The sequence below is a fragment of the Trifolium pratense genome, linkage group LG5 (genome assembly GCF_020283565.1).
Source record: "Trifolium pratense cultivar HEN17-A07 linkage group LG5, ARS_RC_1.1, whole genome shotgun sequence".
In the NCBI taxonomy this organism is placed as follows: Eukaryota; Viridiplantae; Streptophyta; class Magnoliopsida; order Fabales; family Fabaceae; genus Trifolium; species Trifolium pratense.
The window spans coordinates 40,969,834-40,994,855 of NC_060063.1; the positions used below are offsets into that span (position 1 = coordinate 40,969,834).

Here is a 25,022-nt window from a genome sequence, read left to right on the forward strand (position 1 = left end):
CCATTGCAAAAGAATTATATTTAATTTGTTATTAAATTTAAATTAATATCCCTATTTTGCAATTTTTTAATAATTATTTTACTTTAAAATATTGTAATTTTAGTAGAATTTTGATTTTTTAGATTATATAAATTACAAAATTACCCTTGTGAGAAAATCACATACATATATATATATATATATACATATATATATATTTAAAATTAATTATTTTATTATTAATTTACTATCAAATTATATTATTATTTATATTTTATTAATTTTCAGTTTTTATTTTAAAATATATTTTATAGAATAAATCAACAATTTTTTTTTCTTATTCTATCCTGCTGGTAACCTAACTCAAGATAGGATAAGCTTCAGGATTAACTTATCATATCCTGCTGTGTCACCAAACACTGGATTAAGACAGGATATGAAATAGTTATCCTATCTTGTCTCTTTTTTTTTTGATAAATTAAGAGAATAGCGGGTATCAAAGAGATTTTAAGAATACCAATTAAGGTACACATAAAGTCCCTCATCGTCTACCATAGTCTCATATGTAATAATAAAAACGAAAAAAATACAAGAGTAATATAAACTGGGGGGACATGAAACCTGACCTAGCAAAGTGCAGTTCAACCCAAACGGGTGATACAAATATATAAACCAGCACAAGTTTAATCAACCTAATCGAGCCTAACAGATTATCCTCGAACACTAGGTAGAGAACGTCTCAAGCACCAACCAAAGTCTGAAAATTGGCGAATGAACCGTCCGTCAACACGGAGCCGGTTCAAGTACCCGCTACTCCCTGCAGCTAGCAGCAAGCAATATTGGCTTTTTCAAGCTACACAGTCCGAAATCAAGGAATGATATGGATAATAAGATCCCGGCACATTAGCTCTCTAGTATCTCTGAGTCTTGTTGAAACAACTCAGAACCCATCGAAAGCCAGATCGAGGGATGGTCGGTCAACGGATTTGAGCGCCACAACACATGAATCACCAAAAAAAATCAACGAATTCAATGGCACGAAGAACGATTACTACCGTCAACACGGAGTATCTACGCACCTAGTCCTTTCGTACATTTCAGGCCGAATCAAGTTTTGAGAATCTGTATCATGGAAGCTTCAACAAAAAACCACAGATAAGAGCAACTAAAGGCAAGGCATGCTGCTGTTCTATCTCAGCAGTGTTATTATTCCCATTCAAATGAGACAACCCAAAAACATGGAGCTTCACCTCGTGTTTGTCCCATTCGAAAATGAATCTCCTACAACTTGCCACTGTCTGCGCCGAAAATTGATTGTCGGAAAGCATGAAAACGACCACCGATTACCCGGCGTGTGCCAGAATTCATGAAAACAGGGACCTGAAAAAATCCCTTTCGAAGATGAATCACCTTGTAATTGTGCCGATCAACAATGCTTAATCGCACAGAATAGCAACGAAACCGTCGGTTGGAATCAACCCCATAAGGGGAGTAAGGATGGTGGCATCGCGATTCCAAAGAAATCGATCGCACCACCGCAATATCGGAGTTACATCGCAACTGAAAAGTTTGGATTGAGTGGCCGGCAGCGGCTGTGATAAAACCCTAGCAGAGTAGCGGCTGTCTTGTAAACTATGACTATCTTGTCTCTTATCATGTGCACCAAACAGGCCCTAAAAGAGAGCTAAATCTTAACCGATTTTTGTTTTTATTTTAATCTCTAGAGCATATCTCTTAATTAATATTATTTTGGTTTTAAAACATATCTTCCAGAAATATATCATAATTTGTTACAAAAATATATTCTTTTCTAAATAAATGTTAATCAAATAATTTAAATAATTTAAATCCAAATAAAATAAATAGTTCTATATTTTGGGGCATTACAGTATGCACCAGTAGCAAGGATTGAAACTATTAGATTAGTTAATGGTATTGCAAATTTCAACAATTGGTCAATACATCAAATGGATGTAAAATGTGCTTTCTTAAATGGTCCCCTAAGTGAAGAAGTATTTGTGATGCAACCACCAAGATTTGAAGTGAAGAATCAGATGACAAAGGTTTACAAGTTACACAAAGCTATATATGGGCTTAAGCAGGCTACAAGAGCATGGAATAAAAGAATAGATGGTTATCTGATTGATATAGGATTTGCAAAATGTGTGACAGAGCATGGTGTTTATGTGAAGAGAGATAGCAGAAGAGGGTGTTAATTCTATGCTTATATGTGGATGATCTATTGATAACTAGTAGTAGTGAAAGGAGCATAAGTGACTTCAAGAAACAAATGATTAATGTGTTTGAAATGACAGACATTGGTGAACTATCATACTTTCCTGGAATAGAATTTTTGAAGTGCAGAAAAGGAATAATGATGCATCAAAAGAAATATGCATCGGAGATTCTAAAGAGATTTGACATGGTAAATTGCAATCATGCAATTACACCATTTGAGCCAAGACTCCAGTTATCCAAAAGTGAAGATGAAGACAATGTGGACTCAACAAAATTCAGAAGCTTGATAGGGTCATTGAGATACTTGTGCAACACTAGGCCTGACTTGGTCTATAGTGTTTCAATTGTGAGTTAGGTTTATGGAGAAGCCTAAAACAACTTATCTTGCTGCAGTAAAGAGAATACTCAAATATGTGAAAGGAACAATATATCTCATCTTGCTGCGGTAAAGAGAATATCTCATTGATCTTAACTGGTGATGAGAACAGGTAGATGGTAAGTTGGCAGTCCGTTGAGTAGGTGGTTGACGGCGGGTCGAGCAGTTGATCCACGGAGGGGGGGTTGTACCTACAGGTGCTCCGATGCCAAAGTCAGAGAGAGAAAGAGAGCACTGAGATACTAGAGAGAGAAAGTAAATGAGTGAATGAATAGTGTTACCTTGCTCTCCTGTATAGGAGAGCTTATATAGCCCTCAGCGCTGGGCCAAAGGTCCTCTTATTAGGTTGGATCTGTTTGGCCTGCTCGTGATTAGACTGGGGAGCAGACTGGGTATTTCCTGCTCGACCATAACGAGCAGTATCAGCTGTCTGCTGCACTTTATACTGTATGTATGCTTGAGATTTGAGGAGGTCATCCAGGGTGCGCTGTTTTTCAATGCCGACCGCCATGGCAAAATCACTATTTGGGTGAAGGCCTCGTTGGAGCCGGTATTTTTTCATGTCATCAGTTGTGTCAACTTGTACAGCTTCCTTGTTGAACCTTTCAATAAAGTTGTGAAGGGACTCATTGTCGCCTTGAAAAATGGCGTCCATGACTGCCTCGGTTTTTGGTTGCTTCCGAGAGGCAGTGAAGTGCCTGCATAATTGGTCGGCCAAATCTCTCCATGAGGAGATAGACTGAGGAGCTAGACTATGGTACTAGGCCATTGATGCGGATCGTCAGACTCTTATAATCCATGCTTATTTGAGGGACATTAGACTCATTTTAGAGGGTTTTAAGCAATAAAATCAAGAGAAATCAACTCAGAAGCAAGGTTATTTGGAATACAAGAAAGCAGGAAATTATGCAGAAAAATACAGTTTTGCACTACGCTGGGGGCGTGGTCCATCACGCGCAGCGTGATGCTTATCACAGAGAGACCAAAAACCTGCTTTGATCACGCGCGGCGTGGGGACTCTCCACGCACGGCGTGAAACTCTGACCTGAGAAGATTGGCCACTGACTAATGATCACGCGCAGCGTGATATCTATCACGCGCAGCGTAGTGTTAATTTCAGCAACCACGCGCAGCATGGTAGATCTGACGCGTAGCGTGGTTGCAATCAGTATATATAGAAATGTCAGTTTTTGGACAGAGGTTCGAATTTTTCTGCAGTTCATCTTATATTCTGAGATTTTGAGCAAGAACGAAGGCCTGATCCTAGAACAAAGGGGATAGCTTCAACACCTTCAACACAATGGAATCGAAGACCATGAAGTTGAAGATAGGAGCTGATCGAAGCACTATGATGAGCTGATTTCCTCATAGAGATAGGATCTAGGATAGCTTAGGATGTAGTCTCTTTGTAATCCTGCTATTCATATGAGTTACTCTTGTAATAGTGTTTATCCAATGCAAATCTTGACTTAATGCTTTATAATTTCTGATCAATTTTATAATGATTCTTGAGTTTAATCACGTATGAGAATATTGATTGAATTTCTGAACTGATTGCATTGAACACTTGAGTGTTTCCGGTCGAGAGATTGAAACATAGAGTGTAGCGAACGATCAACGCGTTTTTAAATACTTTGGTGTCGGTAGCTTTCATTCGAGAGATCGGAGGAGTATCGACAACGGATAAGGTGAATTTATCAAGAGATTGAGATTCACCATATTGTTGATCTAGTTGTGAACACTTGAGTAATTCTATATGATATGTTTGATTGCATGTGAAGACTATAGACTAGGTGATTCCGATGATTCTACCTCGCTTTTCTACCATTGAACTCGCACGTTTTTCTTACAATTCAAACTACTCAACCAAACCCCCAAATATGTTTGTTAATTTCATTGACGATATTTGTACACTTGCAAATTAGTAGTCAGCCATAGCTCCCTTCCTCAATGTGGATGGGAAGAGTCTGCTCCTGATTGCACCGCTAACTCTAAGGAAGTCCAGAGTGGCGTTGATAGATGCAATGTGATCATCAGGGTCAGTAAGCCCGTCATATGCAGGTAGTGTAGGGGGGGTCTCTTGAATCCTTTCGGAATGGGTGCTCGTAAAATGTCACGAGTCAAGGGGCAGTGACAGTGGTTCTGCAAGTGCACAGAATCACTACCAAGTAATAAAGTGATAAGTTTATCGTTCTCCACAGGGATTGTGCCAAGGTTACTAGTTTCGCTTAGGAATATAGATAGTTGCCTTCGCTTGGTATTGGAAAGGTATCTTTGCGGGTAATAGTAAATGACAGGAAAGTAAAAGACTGGAATTAAATGATAGAAAAAGTAAATATGGTGTGTGTGACCACACGGGGTGGTTATGTGTGGTCGAATCTCTCCCTTACTCTATTAAAGTAAAGCTTGCTGGTTATTCCCTTGCTGGTTATTCCCTTGGTTAATTGTGGTCGGATCTCTCCAATTTTTTGTTAAAAACGTTGGTATCATTACCTTAGTGGCTCCATTTGTCATAAGTCGTCACGTGTGCCTCTAATGTTGGTAAATATTGTGTGTGTGACCACACGGGGTGGTTAAGTGTGGTCGGATCTCTCCCTTACTCTATTAAAGTAAAGCTTGCTAGTTATTCCCTTGTTGGTTAAGTGTGGTCGGATCTCTCCAATTTTTTGTTAAAAACGTTGGTATCATTACCTTAGTGGCTCCATTTGTCATAAGTTGTCACGTTTGCCTCTAACTAGATATAACTCTGTTCAGGTAGAAATTATCGTGTGTTCTAATCCTATACTAAGACCTCATATACTGAATTTAATGGTCTCATCTTGGCCCTAGCATACCGTCCTTCGTTCGGGATTACTAGCTTCGTTTCCTATGCGATATCCGCTAGGTCCTTAGATTTTATTCTAATGTGATCAATATTAAAATTAATATAAAACCGGACAATAAAAGAGTTTGCAATCAGAAAGCAATTAAATTTATACCCAAATTGTACAAAATACAAAACCAAGCATTCGTAAGGGAGTTCCTCGACTCCACCTAACCTAGGAAAAATAAATTACAAAGACATAAAGAAAAGAATCTTGTTGGCCTTGGAGTTCCTTGGCCTCCTTGCCTCCTCCTTAGAGTTCTCCTAACTCTAGAGTGAATATTAAATCTCTCTGAATATTTTGGAATGAATAATAGTGGAGGAAGAAGGCTTTATTTATAGTTTTTCAGCTGGGTTTGGGTTTTTCTCTGAATTTTTTTTTATTATCTAGTTTCGGGGATGAAACTAAACTTTTGGTAGGTAGAATGTAAAACCCGAGAAATTTATTTTAATTACTATTTATTTATGAGTTAAGATACTTTAACTTCATCTTTTATAACAAGTGGTTTTATCACGCTTGATTTTATGAGAGAAATTTAAGTTAATCTTTTATTTTCTGGTTTCGAGGACGAAACTCTTTTAAGGGGGTTAGTATTGTAACGCCCTAAATTTTTAAGTAACAAAATTTGAAACCGTGCTCTATCTATTTTGTGCACCTAGCTATTTTATTTCCTAGTTTTGGTGTGACATTGATAAAATAATTATTTTTGGACCATATATGTGTATGAATTATTCCTATATTGACCAATTGATGATGTGTTCTAATAAATAGGGAATTATCCCTTAATTTATTAACATAATTGGAGAGAGGTAAAGAATGAAAATAAAATTATATAACATAAGTATGAGGAGCGGGGCACTCCGGCTGTAAGTCCTAAAATTATGCAATCAAGTAAGGATGATGATAAGTGAGTAGAGCATTGACTTTCCTTGAAGATTTACAACTCACGCCTTGTTGTGATGGATAAAGAAATCATGATGATTTTCATTGGTAAAATCAACTATCATAAAATACTATGAATTGCATTTATTGCAATTGATTTGCTCTTATCATAATTCCCTTTCACGTTTAATTGCTTCTTTTCAAATAATCAAGCCCCCAAGTCACCTTGACAGCCATACAATCCTCATAAATTGTATGTTCCTCTCCCTTCTAGATAGTATGGAAAAAAAATATTGCAACCTTTATTTCTATCAGATTTTCCTAAACTTTGTAAGCAAGATTTGCCGTAGAGTGATAACAATATTTAAAGACACGTATGCTATAGTTCCAATCACCTCATCTCAATTCCTCATTCCAAGATATAAGAAAATAGTAAGAGCAAGAAACACTCCACCAGCCCTTTATTTTCTTCGTACCATTAGAGGTAACAACTTCACCCTTCTTTCTTCTATCCCGTTGAAATGATATTAAAATTGAATCGGAAATAATACTAAGATATGAATCATTCTTATTGAACTTAGATCAAATAGTTGCAATACAAAAGGAATTTGAGATGTGAAAAGAGAGTTTGAGAGAGAAGAATAACAACTTCACCAATCACATAACTTACAAAATACCCCTACTACCCTATTAATAGTAACTCATGTTTCTACATAGTCTCATTATTTGGGCTTAAGTTGACTAACTCCTATTTGGGCCTATCCAATATGATGGGTTCATTACAATACCTTCCCCTTTAAAACCAACCTTGTCCTCAAGGTTGTAGCAATTGCTCACAACACCAATTTTACCCGGATCCCATTGCTTGAACTTTGTTAACCAAGTTGTTGTATGCATATTGCCGTGTCTACCAGGATCCCACTTTTTCCTTCTTTCCATCTTCACTTGACTAGTGCAGCCACAAATTCTCACAATTATATGCATGAATTGACATCCATATGTAACAATTTTTGTAACTCCAAAAGCAACTAGCTTTGCTACAAGGCTTCCATCTAGCACTATGAAACAATACTGTAATCTCGCAATCTTTTTATGCTTTATTTTTTCCATAATTTCTACCGCCTTGATGTCATTTATAGTTCCTTCATTGTCAATCATCCATGCTAGCACACATGGTATCCAAACAACATGAATCATATCACTATCCCCCCTATGAAGACAAACCTTGTCCTCAAGGTTGAAGTCAAGAAAATGGTGTAGAATAATAGTAGCAACTTCCACATGGACAATAAAACATCCACCAGGATCCCATTGAATGAATTGCTTTTCATGGAACAAACAAGCATCACCAAATTTTTCTAGTTCTTGTACCAAAGCAGAAATGAAACAAGCTGCTCCATCAAAATGGTACTCAATAATAAATCCTAGTTTGTACCATAACCTTTCTTCAAGTATGTAATTAGCTTCTTTAGCATTTTGTGTAAAGACTTTCTTTGAAATGAAAAAATAAGCAACACCACCACCACCCGGATCCCATTTCTTGGAATGCTTTCCGTTTGGTGTCATTTGCAAATATTCAGCAACACTCATTGGCAGTACCATGTTGTATGCACTACAAGTGGTAGTAAAACCATTGGTAACTTTGGGGCATGAATCAAGTACTGCAGCCACCCAAACAGATACATCAACAAGTTGAACTATTTGGGGCCATGGAGAATTAGCGTACTCAGAGAATGATCTTGGCAGCCACAAGCTTGGCATACCCTGAATATTAAGTTGATTACCACAAACTAGAACTGGTTGAAATAGAATATGAGCATTTATGGAGTTGTGTGAATTACGTGGTTGAGTTATTGTAGAAAACCTGTGATGGCTACCATATGGGATATGAGCATCTTTAGAAAGTGTAGCTTTGCCACCTTTTGTAGAAACAAGAAGCATATGATAAACAATTCCAACCACAACTACATTAAGCATTGCACGTGGCACCCCAAGTGCAGACACTACAACATCATTAAAATATGGATCATGTGGAAAGGTGGATGAACCTACATTGGCATGAAAATCAAACTCAAGCTCTAGTTCACTAGGTGGGGCATTGAACAATCCAGTACCAACATATTTTCCCTGTGCAATTGCAAGAGTAGTGATGATTTCTCCCATAGATACATTCTTATCAACACCCTTTGTTATTGTTAAATTATCTTCTGCAATTCTATGTTCCCCAATTACACAAAAGTGATAACAATATTTATTTAAAGACACGTATGCTATAGTTCCAATCACCTCATTTCAATTCCTCATTCCAAGATATAAGAAAATAGTAAGAGCAAGAAACACTCCACCAGCCCTTTATTTTCTTCGTACCATTAGAGGTAACAACTTCACCCTTCTTTCTTCTATCCCGTTAACTTTCGCTTATCTCTAATATAAGTTTTATTCTATAAAGTCTTTTAAACCTTTCTTTGTACGAGTGACGCGGGAAGCTTAAAAACTTTGTGTTAGAGTAGAAAAGCGCCTAAGATAAGGGTTTTTTTCTCATACATTCATGCTACATAGGGATTTGTTGTGGAATGATAGTAGAACCTTTATCACTTAAAATAAACCAAAAGAATCAACTTATAAATATAAAAAATGAAACGAAAAGAGTGTGCCTAATGTATTGATATTAATTTTGTTTTGGTTCACTATTTATATATATGTACAACCTATTGCTAACCGTGTTTCAATTTATCAGTATATTTATATTGTTATTTGTTTTCTATCAAGTGCTAATTGTGTTGTTTTATATGTTTGGATTTAAGTTGTGTTGATTTCTTCATTGTATGAGTTACATATAATTTCACCTTTTATATACAAATAGCATATGCTACTTTCGGGTGATGATTATGTTAGAAGACTTGTTTTTATTGCTTATTGGTATAAAGAAGGGAAATGTAAATAAAAGTATAGGGAGGACTAAGTATGTCGCAGGTCAGGTTGGTCTTATTAAGGAAGTGGAGTTTCATGCATCATATAGGATGTGTATAGCAGAGTTTCTATAGGTAGCCTTTGTGGCTTGGTTTACTTTTAGCCTGTGTGGCTTGTTTATTTTTAGCCTGCGTGGCTTGAGTCTTTGTGGCTGGTTTTACATTTAGCTTGTGTGGCTAGTTTACTTTTAGCCTGTGTGGCTGGTTCTCTCATTGGTATGAGACTTATTATCCGGATCATTAGTATTTCATATAGGGTTGTCTTAGTCACATTGCATTCCATATAGAAAGGGAGAAAAAAATACAAGTAGTAAATAATTATTCCAATTATAATAAAAACAAAAAAAAAGAAAAGGGAAGAAAAAAAAAAGTATAGTTAGTCCATGGTAAAGCGGTGATCGTTGTTTTCTCTTCTTTTATTTGATTTTGCCGTGCAATTTGTAATATGTGTAATTATATTGCCTTGTTTGTTACTGCTGTTGAACAATAAGATGCTAACTATGTTTGTATATGTGTACTCTTATCACCCAAAAGTTTTTATAATAAACTAATAATTATATTTTCGATAAGGTGAAGTGTTTTGTTATTATTTTATAACATTTTCTTGTGGTGAGTATGATTCAATATGGATAAGGAAATTGACCCTTAAAACCAACATTTTAGGTACTCAAGGAGAAAGCTATGATATGTGATGTTTGAAGCGTGCACGAACGGGGAAAATTGGGTTTTGTAAATTTGAGAATTTTATGTAATGAATAGTTCGTCGTTGTATTTTCTTCTGCCGCAAATTTTCAAACTATTGTTCATTTTTACTTAAGTTTCAATAAATTTCATTTCAATTTCTTTTATAACTATTTTATTTTATGAAGAAAAAAAAGAAAAATATTTGTACGTTTTATAATTAAGCAAAATTCTAACTAATATCTTGGATAAAAATCCGGGATGTTACAAGTCTAGTCCAGAACACTCATCTTAATTGATTGTGGAATTATGTTCCCTGCTTCTGATACTAGTAAGAACTGCAAATTGACATGGTTCACAACGCAAGTTGGTGTGGAGATGTGGAGGATAGAAAGTCAGCTGCAGGGTATATTTTTTTTTTTATTGGAAATTCACCAAACTCATGGTGTTCAACGAAGGAACAAGTGGTGGCATTGTCATCATGTGAGGCAGAGTATATTGCAGCATCAATGTGTGCAACAAAAGTAATTTGGCTAAGAAATCTAATGGAGGAGATAACTGGTGAAGTATCTGATGGTGTGACATTAAAAATTGACAATGTCTCTGCCATAAACCTTGCTAAAAATCCTATATCACATGGCAGGAGTAAGCATATAGAAATGAGGTGTCACTACTTGAGAGAGCAAGTGAACAATGGATTGCTGAAGCTAGAGCATTGCAGGAGTGAAGTGCAGATAGCAGATATGCTTACAAAAAGTGTACAAACTGATGTGTTCAAAAGATTAAGTGATCTGGTGGGAGTGACAAGCTTAGCAACTATGAATTAAGGGGGCATGTTGAGTTTAATTCATAATTACATATATTACTTGTGCATTAAGATAGAAGCTTACCTAGTTGTTAAAAGTGTAACTACCTACTGTTTTGTTAGTTATGATAGTTAGGAGTTAGTTAGTGACGCAATTACTTATTTCTCAAGTAACATAGCATATTGGAGGAGGATTATAAATAACTCTTGTATTGTGACTTTGTTAACAAGTGTGTGATCAATAACATACTATAAACACAGTGTGTGTGTGATAACTGTGTTAGGCGCGCCACGAGCCTAAACACAGTGTGTGCGCGCAAATTGTATTCATTGTGTGATTCAATCCCAACAGGTCCCTCTATACCATACATTTTACCCTTTTAATACTAGTTTGTGATCTTCTCACTTAAAATACAATTTATTGTCTCTGTTAAGTAGAAATATTTCCAATTACTATTCCTTCTTGATGCTAAGCCAAATTGGGGATGTTACATTGATGTTTGAATAAGTAGGCATAATATGATGTCTGATGTCCGATCTTTCATCCATGGTTCACTTGCGTCAAAAAAAAAAAAATCCATGGTTCACTTGCCAAGCATTTCATCTTCTATTAAGAAAAATTAGATGTGAAAACATTTTTTCCAACTTATTTTGTCATGTAGTCAAGTAGAGTTTCTAGAGTTCAAATTTTAACTCCTATGATGTCCATACCAACTGGGTTAATTTCACGGAAACGAAGTTAAAACATCTTTAATCAACTTTTGTTTGCTTTTCATCTTATACTCTGATGGAAACACAACATTTGTCAGCATATACAAAAATATATTTATTTTTTTAATTGGCTAAACTTATTCCCTCTATCTTAATTTTTTTTTCAAATAGATTAGTGGCTAGAAAATCAACCTTAAAGGTGAATAAGTGGAGTTGTCCGGGGTTCGGACTCCGGCTCTTACACATATAATGTGATGTTCCTGCCAACTGAACTAAGCTCACGGGACCCCTCTATCTTAAATCTTTAGTCCTTTAAAGTATGGAAACACATTAAAATATAATAAATTTAAATAAACTTATATAATTTTATCTTTAATTTACTTAATAAAATAAATATTGATTTTTTTTTTTTGGTGGTGAAAATAAATATTCGTTGAATGCATGTTTTTGCATTGAATGATAAAAGTCCAAAAGTACTAGTCAAAGAAAGGCATTACAAGTTACAACACACCCACCATCCCACAAAGAGACATGAACCAATACAAGGTTAAAAATTAAAGCCAAGCCAAAAACAAAAGACAAGAGAAACACTCATAACTCATACTTAGGCTTCATCATCATATAGCCAAGTTCTTATTAATTAATCCTAATTAAACACATTCAATAATCAGGATTTGCCAAAAGGAAACCTTCACAAAGCTTTACAAGTCCTTCAACCTTTGCTTGACCAGCTTTCAGCTCCTCCTCAGTGACAACATAATCACCTTTGGTAAAATAGTCAACATGTACATTCCTAATGGTTCCACCATTTGGTGTTTCCACCAATTGGCTCTTGAATGAGACTTTTTCCAATGTTTCAGCCAAACCAGTGCCACCAGTAATGCTAAAGTTGTACACAAATTTAGCTTCATCAATTTCATCCACTCTATGTAGCACATACTTGGGTTTTCCACCTGCATTCATCAAATTGAGAGATTAATCGTGTAACAAGTCAATGATGAACCTAAGACATTGTTTAATCTAAAAGAGACTCCGCATGCATCCATTTTTTTTTCACCATCAGTATTCGGTTCACTGGACAAACCTAATCTGATTCGGAGGTTAGTTCTGACATCAAGTGATTCATGCCTTCTCCCGGTCGCAGTTGCGGAATCGAACTGTGGTCCTCCCTACGAATCATCACTGGACCAACTAACGATTGGTGCATTCATTTTTGTTTTTAAAAAATATATAACTAATTTTAGTCGATGATTTATTTATTCTTTTGGTATAATAATTGATGATCCAGTGACCGAAGTTCAAACCCCGATTCTGAATATAAAATGCAATATATCTACCAATTAAGCCAGGATCACACGGGGACCAATAATAGATCATTAAAAGTCTTCAATTTTCACTCAAACAAATTAAAGAATCAAATCCCCTATATATGTGATGGGATTAATAAAAGATAGGATTTAATTACTGACCTTCAATTATGTTGAGCTTCTTGATGGTTCCAGCCTCACCAGTACCTTCGGAGAGCTCAACACTCTCAATGATGTCCACAATCTTTGGGAAAAGATTATGAATATCTATTGACATGGCTTTGAAGACCCTAGCAGGGGGCACAGAAATAGGGGTAGAATATTCTTGAATTTGTACACCCATGATAAAAAAAATTCTCTATGAAAATCAACACAAAGTGACTATGGTTATGAAAAGAGGTCAATGATTGTGGCTGCTGTGTAGATTATGAGGAGTGAAGAGACCAACATAAACATTATATAAGGTATTATTTGGTTGGTGTTGTTGCTTGTGTACATGTTAGGTGGTAGGTGAAATCAAGGTCAATATGAGTTTGGTGAGATAAGATAGTTAAGATAGTTTTTTATTTTATTTAGTATAGAATTGTGAGATAATATAGATCGTATGATCAAAATCAACGGCTTATTATTGACTGCACCATTTTGTAAATGTATCAAATCTAAATTCGTTTCTATTGTTATATTATATATTATATATACTTTCATTTTTTTTATTACGTAATATATGTTAAAAGAATTATTAACAACCTACAATTTTGTGGCTAATGAAATAGTAAAATTGTTAACAACATAATTCAATTTTTGTATTGCAAAAATTTTCACTATATTAATCTTAAAAAAAAATTGTGTTGGAATATTAAATTTTTTCTAACAACTAGATTACTTATAAAAAAAATATTTCATTTAATATTCCAACACAATTTTTTTTGACGTTATATACAAAGATAATTATTTTGTATTTGTTGTCTCATTTGATTTAATGCAATTGGTTTAATATTGATAATTTATATATTTACAATAATAAGAATGTTTTTTTTATATTATATACAATTTAAATCAACAATTTTTTTTAAAAGAAATTATATTTTTTTATTAATGGACCACTTTTATATTTTGCACAAAGCCTCCAAAAACTCGGAGACGCCCTGAGGACGACTGCACTTCATCTGATTATATTAATTTTCATCTTATTTTTGCCCACTTTATTGCTCAAGATTGCCTCGTTTTTACTTGTTTTGCTATAAAAAGGAAAGTAAAAAATCTTAATCTAACACTAAAATTTGAAAAAACACGTAGTGTAACCATTCCTTTTATTAAAAACAACAAATAAAAAGAAAATTGTAAAGTATTATTATAATTGAAACGAAGTACACACATGACTTACAATCTCAAACTCACTTTATCCAAATTTAGCACACAGGATATAATAGTGTCACAAGAAACACACACCATGTATGTATAAAGCAAACAAACACTACACTTATTTATTAAAAATTTGGTATATCTGTTTCAAGAACCGACTAATTTACTGTATACTTTAGTTGTAATCAGGATTAGCCAAAACATAACCCTCAAGGGCCTTGAAAAGACCATCACCCCTAGCTTTGCCCTTGTTGAGTTCCTCTTCACTAGGGTTAACATCACCTTTGGTGTAATACTTCACACCAAGCTTTGCAATGGATCCTCCATTTGGGCCTTTAATCAATTTAGTCTCAAATGAGATCTTTTCAACTGTGTCTGGAAGCCCAACACCTCCAACTATGCTGTAGTTGTAAGCCCAGTTAGCATCATCTACTAAGTCCACTTTGTGTATATTATAATGGTTTCACCATCTGCACATCATTGATTCGTTTCACAATCACAAACATCATGACTATTAAAAAAATTACAAGATAAAAATAAATAAATAAATAAAATTACTGTTAAAATCATATAAAAGTTTTTTTTTATATATATAAAAACAAAAAATCTAATATTTAACTCTTAAATTGAGTTTTGGATCTAATTTAACCCTATAAAACCGGCTTGTAAGGTGATGATTGCCCTCACTTATAAATACACATTCAGGCCATCTCGCAACCGATGTGAGACTTCATAACATACCCCCTCACGCCCAGCACTATTGGACTTGGTGCGTGGATATAAACGGTGGGTGGCCGATAGGGGGAACCTGATAACAGGTGGCCCAACGGATCGTAGAGGAGGCTCTGATACCATCTTAGAATTGAGTTTTGAGTCTAACCCAACTCTACAAAACTGACTTCTATGGTGAGAATTGTCACCTGATGTTGGACTTATTAACAATAATTTGATAGTTCAATGCATACTAACAACATACTTCTACTTTTACTCACTACTAATAACAATTACTATCATTGATCGTTTAAATTAAAAAAAAAATATTGGATTGTGGATAAATTATATGTTACAAATGATTCTTTAAAGATGATGTATAATTATTAATTATATATTAGAATCAACATTAATAAATTTGTCCAAGTGATAAGGACTTTAATCTCTTAAATATGTAGTCAGCGGTTTAATTTCCGATTCATGCATACCGAGAGAGCATGTTCAAGTTAACAAATGAAAAATTTAATTATTCATATTAGTGAGAGCATGTTCAAGTTAACAAATGCATTTATACTAACCTTCAACAAAAGTAAGTTTCTTGATGGTTCCAGGACCACCATTTCCTTCAACAATTTCAATACTTTTAATGACATCAATAACCTTTGGTGTAAGAATGTCAGCATCTATAACTAGAGCTTTGTGAAGCCTAGCAGGAGCTACAATTGAGGTGGTTTCTTCCTCAAAGCTGAAAACACCCATGATAATAGTTTGAGATTAGTGAAAAATAATTTATAAGTTGCTTAATTGCCTAGCTGTGTGATTTATGAGTGAACTTGAATCTAGTATTTATAGGAATTGTTTATGTATTGGAGTTTAGATAGCCCCATTAGATGAAAATCATGACTAGTCGTTGGGGTATTTTTTTATTCGCATTCTTATATGAATTTGGATAATATTTTCTTTTAAAATAACAAATTAAGTTTTTCAATTATGTACAAATAAAAAAAGAATTTCAATTAGAAAACAAACCAAAAGATGGACCCCTCTCCCAAATAAAAATTAAAGAAGCTAATTAAGTCAGAAAGACAATGTACCAAAAAAAAAAGTCAGAAAGACAATCTATAATATAGTTCATTTATTACAACCTACAATGACCTCTCCTTTGTCTTGGCTAAAATGCATTTCTAAGTTTAACTCGATAGCACTTAGATGAGATCACACGGATCTCTTTTAACTTAATCAACGTCTTGGATTTGATCACTAGTTTAGACATGCAGCAGTGTTTCTTAGGGAGTATCATTCATTTAGGTCCAATAAGATTCGAGGGATTAGTCTTTACAATTGCGCGTAGAGGATATCTGGTTTACAAAAAAAAACATTTCTATGATGGTAGTTTAACGAGACCATAAACATTCTCTTATTATTCTATAAAATTAATACTCAACAAATGATATGAAAGATTTTTAAATTTTTTCATATAGTTTTCTCTCGCTTCAAAGTTCTCTTATCCATTTCAAACTCTCGAGCAAAGTCCTAATTAAGGAATCAAATTTTTTTAAGCAAATGGAGATTCATCTGATGAAGAACCACTAAAAGTAACCTAAAGGACGAGCAAGAACATACATGAATCATAAGCACAATTCGGCGAACCCGATGTACGTGCAAGAAATTGAATTGCAAAAAAAAAAAAAAAAAAAAACAGAGCGAATGCAGAACGATCACAAGCATAAACCAGAGACGAGTTCAAACAACTTGTATCCTTGAAAGTTCGTAGTGAGCCTATCCGCCAACACGAAAACGGATCCACAAACCACTGCGTACCAATGTGATAAACATGCTAACAAAGCTATTTCTAGCTGACGTAGTACGGAAGTGTAAAGGAAAAGCAAGCGCTAATCCTATAATAAAACACAGGTTCGCAAGCGACAAACCTATTAGATAAGGCTCTGGAATCCACCAGATTTCCGGAATCCACCAGAAAGAGTAACTAATCTAGAATCCACTAGACTTCCGGAATCCACCAGAAGGAGTAATTTGGAATCCACCAAATTTGAGAGAAATCTCTGTATTTTTATTGAATCAAAATGTTCCTTCAAGGCTACAATAATTTAGCTTAAATAGGAGTGAAAAATAAAATTAACAAATCTCCTAAAAGATTGTAAAAATAAAAACAACAAACCTAGCTAAATAAAAATTACAAATCTACCTAAAATATAAAAATAACTAACCTAGGTGAAATATAAAAATAAGAAATCAACCTAAAATATAATAAAACTAAATCTAACTAAAATAATAATATACAGAAGAAATCCTCCTACATCAGTCTCCTCTACCTCAAAAGAACTCGACCCCGAGTTCTCGTCTTGATAAAGAGCTTCCTTTACAGGTTGACTCCTCCCATGAACAAGAGACCACCCTCCTGGATCCCATTGAATGAAGTGAGAGGACCTGTCTCGTGTCAACACATCCAAATGACCATAGGGGTTCCATTGCTCAAAGATAGCACACAAAATTGGAAATTTATCACAAAAGGGTATTTGGCCCAACTCAGTTAACATGTTTGAGCTAGTGCCGAAACCATAAGATTTAAGGTAAAACCCGAATTGAACCCGATCTACAAGCAAATCCTTGAGTTCAATGTGACGGCTGTGATGCGGCGGTTTTGCTGAGATGGAAGTCGCTGCATGCATCCTAGTGTCCGGAGGTTCTAGTGGCGGTGAGGTTGTTGCCGAATTTCGCACAAATACATCTGGCTTAGACGGAGCCGCCACAGGTAGGTCGACATCAAGTTGTGGATCGCCAGACTTGCACAAGACAATTTTTTTATCCTAGTTGGAGTCTCTTCACCTCCCATTTTGGACACAACTTCCTCATCCGCAGAACTCGAGTCATCAGTAGATGGGTTGTTGCGGTTGTTGTCGTCGTTTCTGTGGTTGTTATTGTTTCTATTGTTGTTGTAGTTTCGGTTGTTGTTAGCGACATTGTCCCCCTTAGTCATCAATGTCGTCAACTTATCCAACAGAGCTTTGACCATCGTAGCTAAATCGTCAAAGTCTACCCTCGTCACCGGTTGATCTCCCATGGCTGATCAATTCACGAAAGAACAAGGGAAACCTGCTCTGATGCCAACTGATGCAGTACGGAAGCGGGAAGGAAAAGCAAGCGCTAATCCTATAATAAAACACAGGTTCGCAAGCGACAAACCTATTAGATAAGGCTCTGGAATTCACCAGATTTTCGGAATCCACCATAAAGAGTAACTAATCTAGAATCCACTAGACTTCCGGAATCCACCAGAAGGAGTAATTTGGAATCCACCAAATTTAAGAGAAATCTCTGTATTTTTATTGAATCAAAAGGTTCCTTCAAGACTACAATACTAAATCTAACTAAAATAATAATATACAGAAGAAATCCTCCTACATCACTATCCACAAACAAACTGATCATACCGGCGCGATGGAGGCAAACACCCACCACCATAAAACGGAAGCGGAAAACGGATATCGACCGTTGATCGCTTTTAAGAAGTTGACAGCTTTTAAGACAATAATCACTTCATATTTTTTTAGTTGAAAGAAATAAGTAAAATAAAATATTAATTAACACAATAATTTGATATCGACCTACAACACTCCTCCAAATCCTAAATCAGAGGAATCAGTTTCTACTATAAGAAAGGCTTGGGGATCTGGGATTCCTAAGCAGGGTAGTCTTTTGACTAGTTGCTTAATTTGTCTAATACTTTGACTCATGGTTTCATCCCATGAATGGGCTGGATCATAAAAATATAATGTTTCTGTAAAAGAAAACATAATCCATAAAATAATATGATCAAAAGTAGGTAAATTATCAAGAAATAAATCTAATTCAGTTGTTAAATAGAATATAATTTGGAAAGTTAATATAAGAAAGAAGAAATTATAACAAAACATTTTTATTCAAATAAGATGCTTACAAAGTATTGGATCTCTAGAATTCCTCAGATTGTTGTACTGGGAGAATTTTTCGATGATCCTTAACACAAACTACACTTCCTTTTATAGATGAGAAGGAAGCTCCTAGACTTTAATGCACTGACAGCTGTCAGTTGAAACTAAATAATTACATGACCATTATTTCTAAAACAAACAAAAAAACTTTTACAAAATAGTCAAAAGTAAAGATAAAGCTGTCTGCCACGAATCTAGCTTTCTGAAAAGCAAAGATTCCCAAATAATCTTGTCGGCCAAATGACAATAATGATGCTTGAACCAATAATTTTTTAATCCTGTAGATCTATGATTCCATAGCAATCGTCTCCATTATCCCTGGTGAGGCTTTGAGACGAATCTCCTGAGTCTTCATCGTTGTTGATGTCTGACTCCGAAATTGCTACTTGTAATTTCTTTAAAAATTCTTTTTTGTTGGTTGAAGAAGATAAATCAGCCAAAAATTTTGATTTTTCGGCTAAGAATTCTTCTTCTTTTTCTGCGACCTCTTTGGGAACGAGGCACTTTGGATTTTTATTAAACCAATCTTGTAATACTTGTGCTTTAATTAAATCGGGATTAAACTTGTTCCACCATTTAATTCTTATGCTCCGAACGATCCAAAAGGTGTTGGAATTGGGAATTGATAATTCTTTTTTGAAAGTCCATGAAGTAATCCATGAAATTCCAAATGTAGCATGAAAAGCTAATACCTTTAAATGATCTGGTACATTAATTCTTGAGCTAAAAGATTCAAATGCTATAGCTGCAAAATCTGGATAAATATTGTCTTCTGGGCCCCATTCATGGAACCATTTAACAAACCATAATGGGAATTTAAGGGGGAAGTCTTTCTTAAACCAGATGAACCAAGAATGATCAAATGGCTGATAATATAACATATTGGACCAAGCGTCCATGTAATCATAATATGAGTAATTCTGGGGAGTAAAGCGCCTAGTGAAGCTTCTGGTATGAGAAGGATGAGCCTTCCAATCAGAAGGTGATAAAATTTTTAAAATTTTAAATTTTGAAAAAATAATTTTATTTTTATCATTCTTATCAAAAGTATGAGTTATATCAATGGACTCAGTATCCACTAAAATAAACTCATAAAATAATCTGGACTTTTCTGGGTGAGAGGGTAAGTAATGAAAACCTTGAGGGAAGAATTTGGAAGTAATTTGAAGTAATGATCCATTGGAATTAAATTCTGGCTCTAATAGAAAAAGAATCTTTTTGTAATCTTTTTCCATAAAAGGACAGGATAATGAATCTGGGGGAGTGTAGAAAGGTAATTTTTCTGGGTTTTTTGAAGGGGTATTCAATGAGGATGGAGTGTTTAAAGAAAAAGTTAATGGCGAAATTAATTTTGAATTTAATGATGGCCTAATACCTCTAGGTGATGAAGAGGGATAAAAGGCTGGTAAGGCCAAAGGGGTTAATGGGGTGAATTTATTTTGGGTTGTTAATGAAGTAGAAGCCGATGAACTCTGTAATGCTTGTTTTGCAGTAATAACTTTTTTTGACTCCTCAAGAGGAGGGCCATAACTGTCTTTTTTACTCATTTTCCCTGTAAAAATTCTCTAGTAAGATAATCTGGTAATGAATTCTTTTCTCCTTTAATATGTTCTATATCAAAATCAAAACAGGATAATAAAGCTTGCCATCTGGCAAAAATATGTTTGGAAACTAGATTTTTAACATCTTTTTGTAAAACTTCTTTTGCAGCCTTACAATCAGATCTTAATAAAAACTTTTTTGAAAATAAATCATCTTGAAATTTAGTAATACATAAAACAATTGCTAAAACTTCTTTTTTAATAGTACTGTAATTTAGTTGTGCCGGATTCCAGGTTCCAGAATAATACCTAACCACTTGTTCTAAGGATGACTCTGGTAATTTTTGTTTTAATATTCCTCCAAATCCTAAATCAGAGGAATCAGTTTCTACTATAAGAAAGGCTTGGGGATCTGGGATTCCTAAGCAGGGTAGTCTTTTGACTAGTTGCTTAATTTGTCTAATACTTTGACTCATGGTTTCATCCCATGGGGGAGGGTTCTTCTTAAGTCTTTTGAACAAAGGTAGACAAATGATTCTAATGTTGGGAATAAAGTCAGCCACATAATTTACGCATCCTAAAAACCTTTGTAATTGTGTTTTATCTTTTAATTCATCTGGGAATTTATCTCCAAATTCTATAGCTCTACTAATGGGAGTAATAGTTCCTTGATATATGTTAAAGCCTAAAAATCTCACATTAACTTGGAATAATTTCATCTTTCTAGCTGATAAAACTAATCCATTGTTTTTAATGATTTTAAAGAATTTTTCTAAGTGATCAAAATGTTCATTTAGAGATTTGGAAAAAACTAATATGTCATCTAAATAGACAATGGAAAATTCTTGATAATCATTTAATATATCATTCATAATATGTTGGAATTCACTAGGAGCATTTTTTAATCCTAGAGGCATTACATTCCATTCATAATGACCGAAGGGAACTACAAAAGCAGTTTTATACTTATCTTTTTCTTCTAATTGAATTTGATAATATCCTGACTTTAAATCAAATTTAGAAAATATAATTGAATTAGATAATCGTCCTATTAAATCTTTTTTATTAGGAATGGGATATCTAATCCATTGAAGCACTTTATTTAAGGGTTTATAATTAATAACTAACCTGGGAGCACCTCTCTCTAATTCTCCTGGATTATTAACATAAAATCCTGTACAACTCCATGGTGATTTACTTGGCCTAATTAATTTTTTATCTAAATAATCTTTAATTTCTTTTTTACAATATTCTAAATATTGTTGATTCATTTGAATTGGTCTTGCTTTTGTAGGTATAGACCTTTCATTAAAGTTAGGTTCATATGGTAACGATACAATATGCTTTTTTCTATCCCAAAAGGCATTGGGATGTTCAGAACATATTTCCTTTTCAAAGCGTTGATGTAATAGAATAATTTTGTCTTTTATATTTTTTGATTCTAATTGGCTCTCTATCCTTTTATATTGAATTTCTTTATTTAGCATATTAATATGTTTTTTCTTTTGAGAAATTAAATTAATCGTAGATGTAGAAAGATTTTGAACAGTATTTAAATCTTTAATTCTAGGTGTTTCGAAAAATCTGAATATAACTTCCCTTCCCAGGGCATTTGAAGTGATAGCCTCATGAGAGACTGTAAAAGGATATAATAATGAAAGAAAAGGGGTACCTAAGATAATATGTTGGTGTATATTTTTTACTAATAAAAAATGAGTTTTATAACAAACATGATCTTTACAGATCTTAGCATCTGTTAATTTATACTGAACTTGTAATTTATGACCTCCTGCACCACTTAATCCTTGTAGAGTTTTTTCATAAAATTTTGTAGGTATTAATCCTTCTTGGATACAGTTCATATCTGCACCAGAATCTATTAATGCTACCAGATCAAATCGTTGATCTTTAACAAGTAAAGTAATTGGACAAAGCCATTTATGTGTAATCATTCTATTTAGAGTGGCAATATAGGGGGGATCATCTTTTTCTTGCCTAATATTTGAAGTTCCAACTTCATTATTTATAATTTGCTTTCCTTTTAATTCTAAATATTTAACTTCTAACTCTAGATCTTTTGCTTTTAATAAATCTATTTCTTGTTTCATAATTGAAATTTCATTTTGTAAATCTTTAATAGTTATAGGAGGAGTAATAATAGGTTTAAATCTATTCATGATTTCTTTAAATTCTATTTTTTGGACTGTATTTTTGTTCTTTTCTTCACGTTCTATTATGTTTTTAATTTGTAACATGAATTCTTCCTTTTGCGAAGATTCAGGCATATCTTTTAATATACTTATTAAGGTAGTAGCCTGATCACTAGTAATCACATTTATACCTTTGATACATTTATCGCAAGTACATAATTCAGCTCCCAGACAACTGTCTTCTTCAGAACTAATTTCTGATTCGGAACTAGTTAATATTTGATTAAGATCATCTTCTTCATAAGAAGATTCTTCAGAACTAATAGATGAAGTATCATTTAACATAATATTTTTTAATACGTTAATTAAATTTTCTTTTAACTGATCACTAATGTCTAACTTATGAATTTCGTTAATTTTTTGTTTAACACGGCAAGTTTTCGCATAATGACCAAAACGTCCACACTTAAAGCATTTAATATCAGATTTATCATTTTTAAATGTTTTCTTCTTTCCTTTAGATTTTTTATAAGATTTGTCTTCAGAGGGTTCTTTATTTTTCTTGTATTGATTCTTTCGTTTTTTATAAGGCTTATAATTACTAGAGTTTTTAGTATAATTTTTCTTAACCTTCTTACTAGGGGCTCTAATAGGTTCTATTCCAAATTGTTCACAGAAGGAACCTAATTCCCTTTTACTTTGAGTTACCTCAGATTTAATTTTATTTTGTATTTTAAAATCTGTACAAATTCCTATTCCGGTTTCTATAATCTGACTAGATATTTGCCCAAAAGTTAATATAGAGTAAGGAATTACTCCATTACTCTTAGCTTTAATAGCCATTCTAACCTTTTCTGCTAATAACCTAGGTAACCCTGCTATAAATCGTTCTTTCCAATAATCAGCACCACCATCAGGTCTATTACATAATTTTGATAAAAACATATCTTTATACCAACGATAATCACTCATTGTAGGACAATAAAGTTTTGCTAATTGATCTGCAGCTCTATCCTGTATTTGAGATGGATCTCCTACAAAGTGTTTGGTAATGGTATATAATAAAGTATTAACAGCATCTTCATCTCCTATGATGCCGGTTGATGGATCTAATTTTTTAGCTTCTAAGATAGCAAGTTTTTCTTCAGGACTAATTATATTATCCCACCATCCTTTTAATTGTCCAGTAAAACCAGTAATTATTAATATAGCAGCTTTTTTATCTGAATTTTCTCCTATTGATTTAAAAGTTGTAGCTGCCATGGTCATTTCTTGAATGGTATTTAATATATTCTGTTCACTATGTCCATCTATATTCCATTCTATAATTGAATTGCCACTGTAAGAGCTGGCCACCATGTCTCTAGCTTCTTCAAATTGAAGATCTGGAAAACTAGGTCTAGGATAATAGTTTCTAGTTCTTCCTTGATAACCCATGTGTTTTCTAATTCTATTTATCTCAGAGTTATCTTCACTTTTTTCTAATATATTAACTTGGGCTTTTGCTTTTCCATTAATAGATAAATCAGATAATTTTTTCATAAGATTGTCTACTAATTCATCTTTGCTAGGCCCTAATTTAACTTCGCTTAACTTGCTTATAGCAAAACGAGACGGGGCCTTGGTCCAACTTGGCCTAGGCATGGAATTTGATCTTTATTACTTGGCCACGGTCATGCCACGGTACATGGAGGTTGCTTGACACCCCCGTGTGCATTTCGGAGCACTTTGATTTTTTGGCCCCCCGCGTGCCTTGCCACGCCCTTGCTTATAGCAAAACGAGACGGGGCCTTGGTCCAACTTGGCATAGGCATGGAATTTGATCTTTATTACTTGGCCACGGTCATGCCACGGTACATGGAGGTTGCTTGACACCCCCGTGTGCATTTCGGAGCACTTTGATTTTTTGGCCCCCCGCGTGCCTTGCCACGCCCTTGCTTATAGCAAAACGAGACGAGGCCTTGGTCCAACTTGGCATAGGCATGGAATTTGATCTTTATTACTTGGCCACGGTCATGCCACGGTACATGGAGGTTGCTTGACACCCCCGTGTGCATTTTCGGAGCACTTTGATTTTTTGGCCCCCCGCGTGCCTTGCCACGCCCTTGCTTATAGCAAAACGAGACGGGGCCTTGGTCCAACTTGGCATAGGCATGGAATTTGATCTTTATTACTTGGCCACGGTCATGCCACGGTACATGGAGGTTGCTTGACACCCCCGTGTGCATTTTGGAGCACTTTGATTTTTTGGCCCCCCGCGTGCCTTGCCACGCCCTTGCTTATAGCAAAACGAGACGGGGCCTTGGTCCAACTTGGCATAGGCATGGAATTTGATCTTTATTACTTGGCCACGATCATGCCACGGTACATGGAGGTTGCTTGACACCCCCGTGTGCATTTTCGGAGCACTTTGATTTTTTGGCCCCCCGCGTGCCTTGCCACGCCCTTGCTTAT

The 25,022-nt window shown here is 34.6% G+C and overlaps 2 protein-coding genes, 1 long non-coding RNA gene and 1 pseudogene across 3 annotated transcripts; 1 reads left to right on the forward strand and 3 right to left on the reverse strand.

The window, feature by feature from the left end:
• Positions 1-6,890: 6,890 nt before the first annotated feature.
• LOC123883844 lies at positions 6,891-8,574 on the reverse strand. The gene is made up of 2 exons (XM_045932783.1): positions 8,388-8,574; positions 6,891-8,303 (listed from the first exon to the last, which is right to left on the reverse strand). The coding sequence occupies exons 1-2, from the start codon at positions 8,500-8,502 to the stop codon at positions 7,081-7,083; spliced, it is 1,338 nt and encodes a 445-aa protein (XP_045788739.1). The 5' UTR covers positions 8,503-8,574; the 3' UTR covers positions 6,891-7,080.
• Positions 8,575-8,583: 9 nt separating this feature from the next.
• Positions 8,584-10,156, forward strand: LOC123883845. Its single transcript, XR_006800484.1, has 2 exons — positions 8,584-8,714; positions 9,972-10,156. It is a non-coding gene; the product is annotated as an uncharacterized LOC123883845 (long non-coding RNA).
• Positions 10,157-11,938: 1,782 nt separating this feature from the next.
• LOC123883846 (pathogenesis-related protein 10-like) lies at positions 11,939-13,255 on the reverse strand. The gene is made up of 2 exons (XM_045932784.1): positions 12,975-13,255; positions 11,939-12,458 (listed from the first exon to the last, which is right to left on the reverse strand). The coding sequence occupies exons 1-2, from the start codon at positions 13,153-13,155 to the stop codon at positions 12,166-12,168; spliced, it is 474 nt and encodes a 157-aa protein (XP_045788740.1). The 5' UTR covers positions 13,156-13,255; the 3' UTR covers positions 11,939-12,165.
• A 967-nt stretch (positions 13,256-14,222) lies between these two features.
• LOC123883847 lies at positions 14,223-15,685 on the reverse strand (annotated as a pseudogene).
• Positions 15,686-25,022: the final 9,337 nt, after the last annotated feature.

Excerpts from the sequence above, each read along its gene's own strand:
- LOC123883846 (XM_045932784.1), bottom strand. The coding sequence starts at position 13,155 with ATGGGTGTACAAATTCAAGAATATTCTACCCCTATTTCTGTGCCCCCT. Across the intron at positions 12,459-12,974 it reads GAAGCTCAACATAATTGAAG|GTGGAAAACCCAAGTATGTG; the intron begins GTCAGTAATTAA and ends TGATGAATGCAG.
- LOC123883844 (XM_045932783.1), bottom strand. The coding sequence starts at position 8,502 with ATGGGAGAAATCATCACTACTCTTGCAATTGCACAGGGAAAATATGTT. Across the intron at positions 8,304-8,387 it reads TGATTTTCATGCCAATGTAG|TTGTGGTTGGAATTGTTTAT; the intron begins GTTCATCCACCT and ends TGCTTAATGTAG.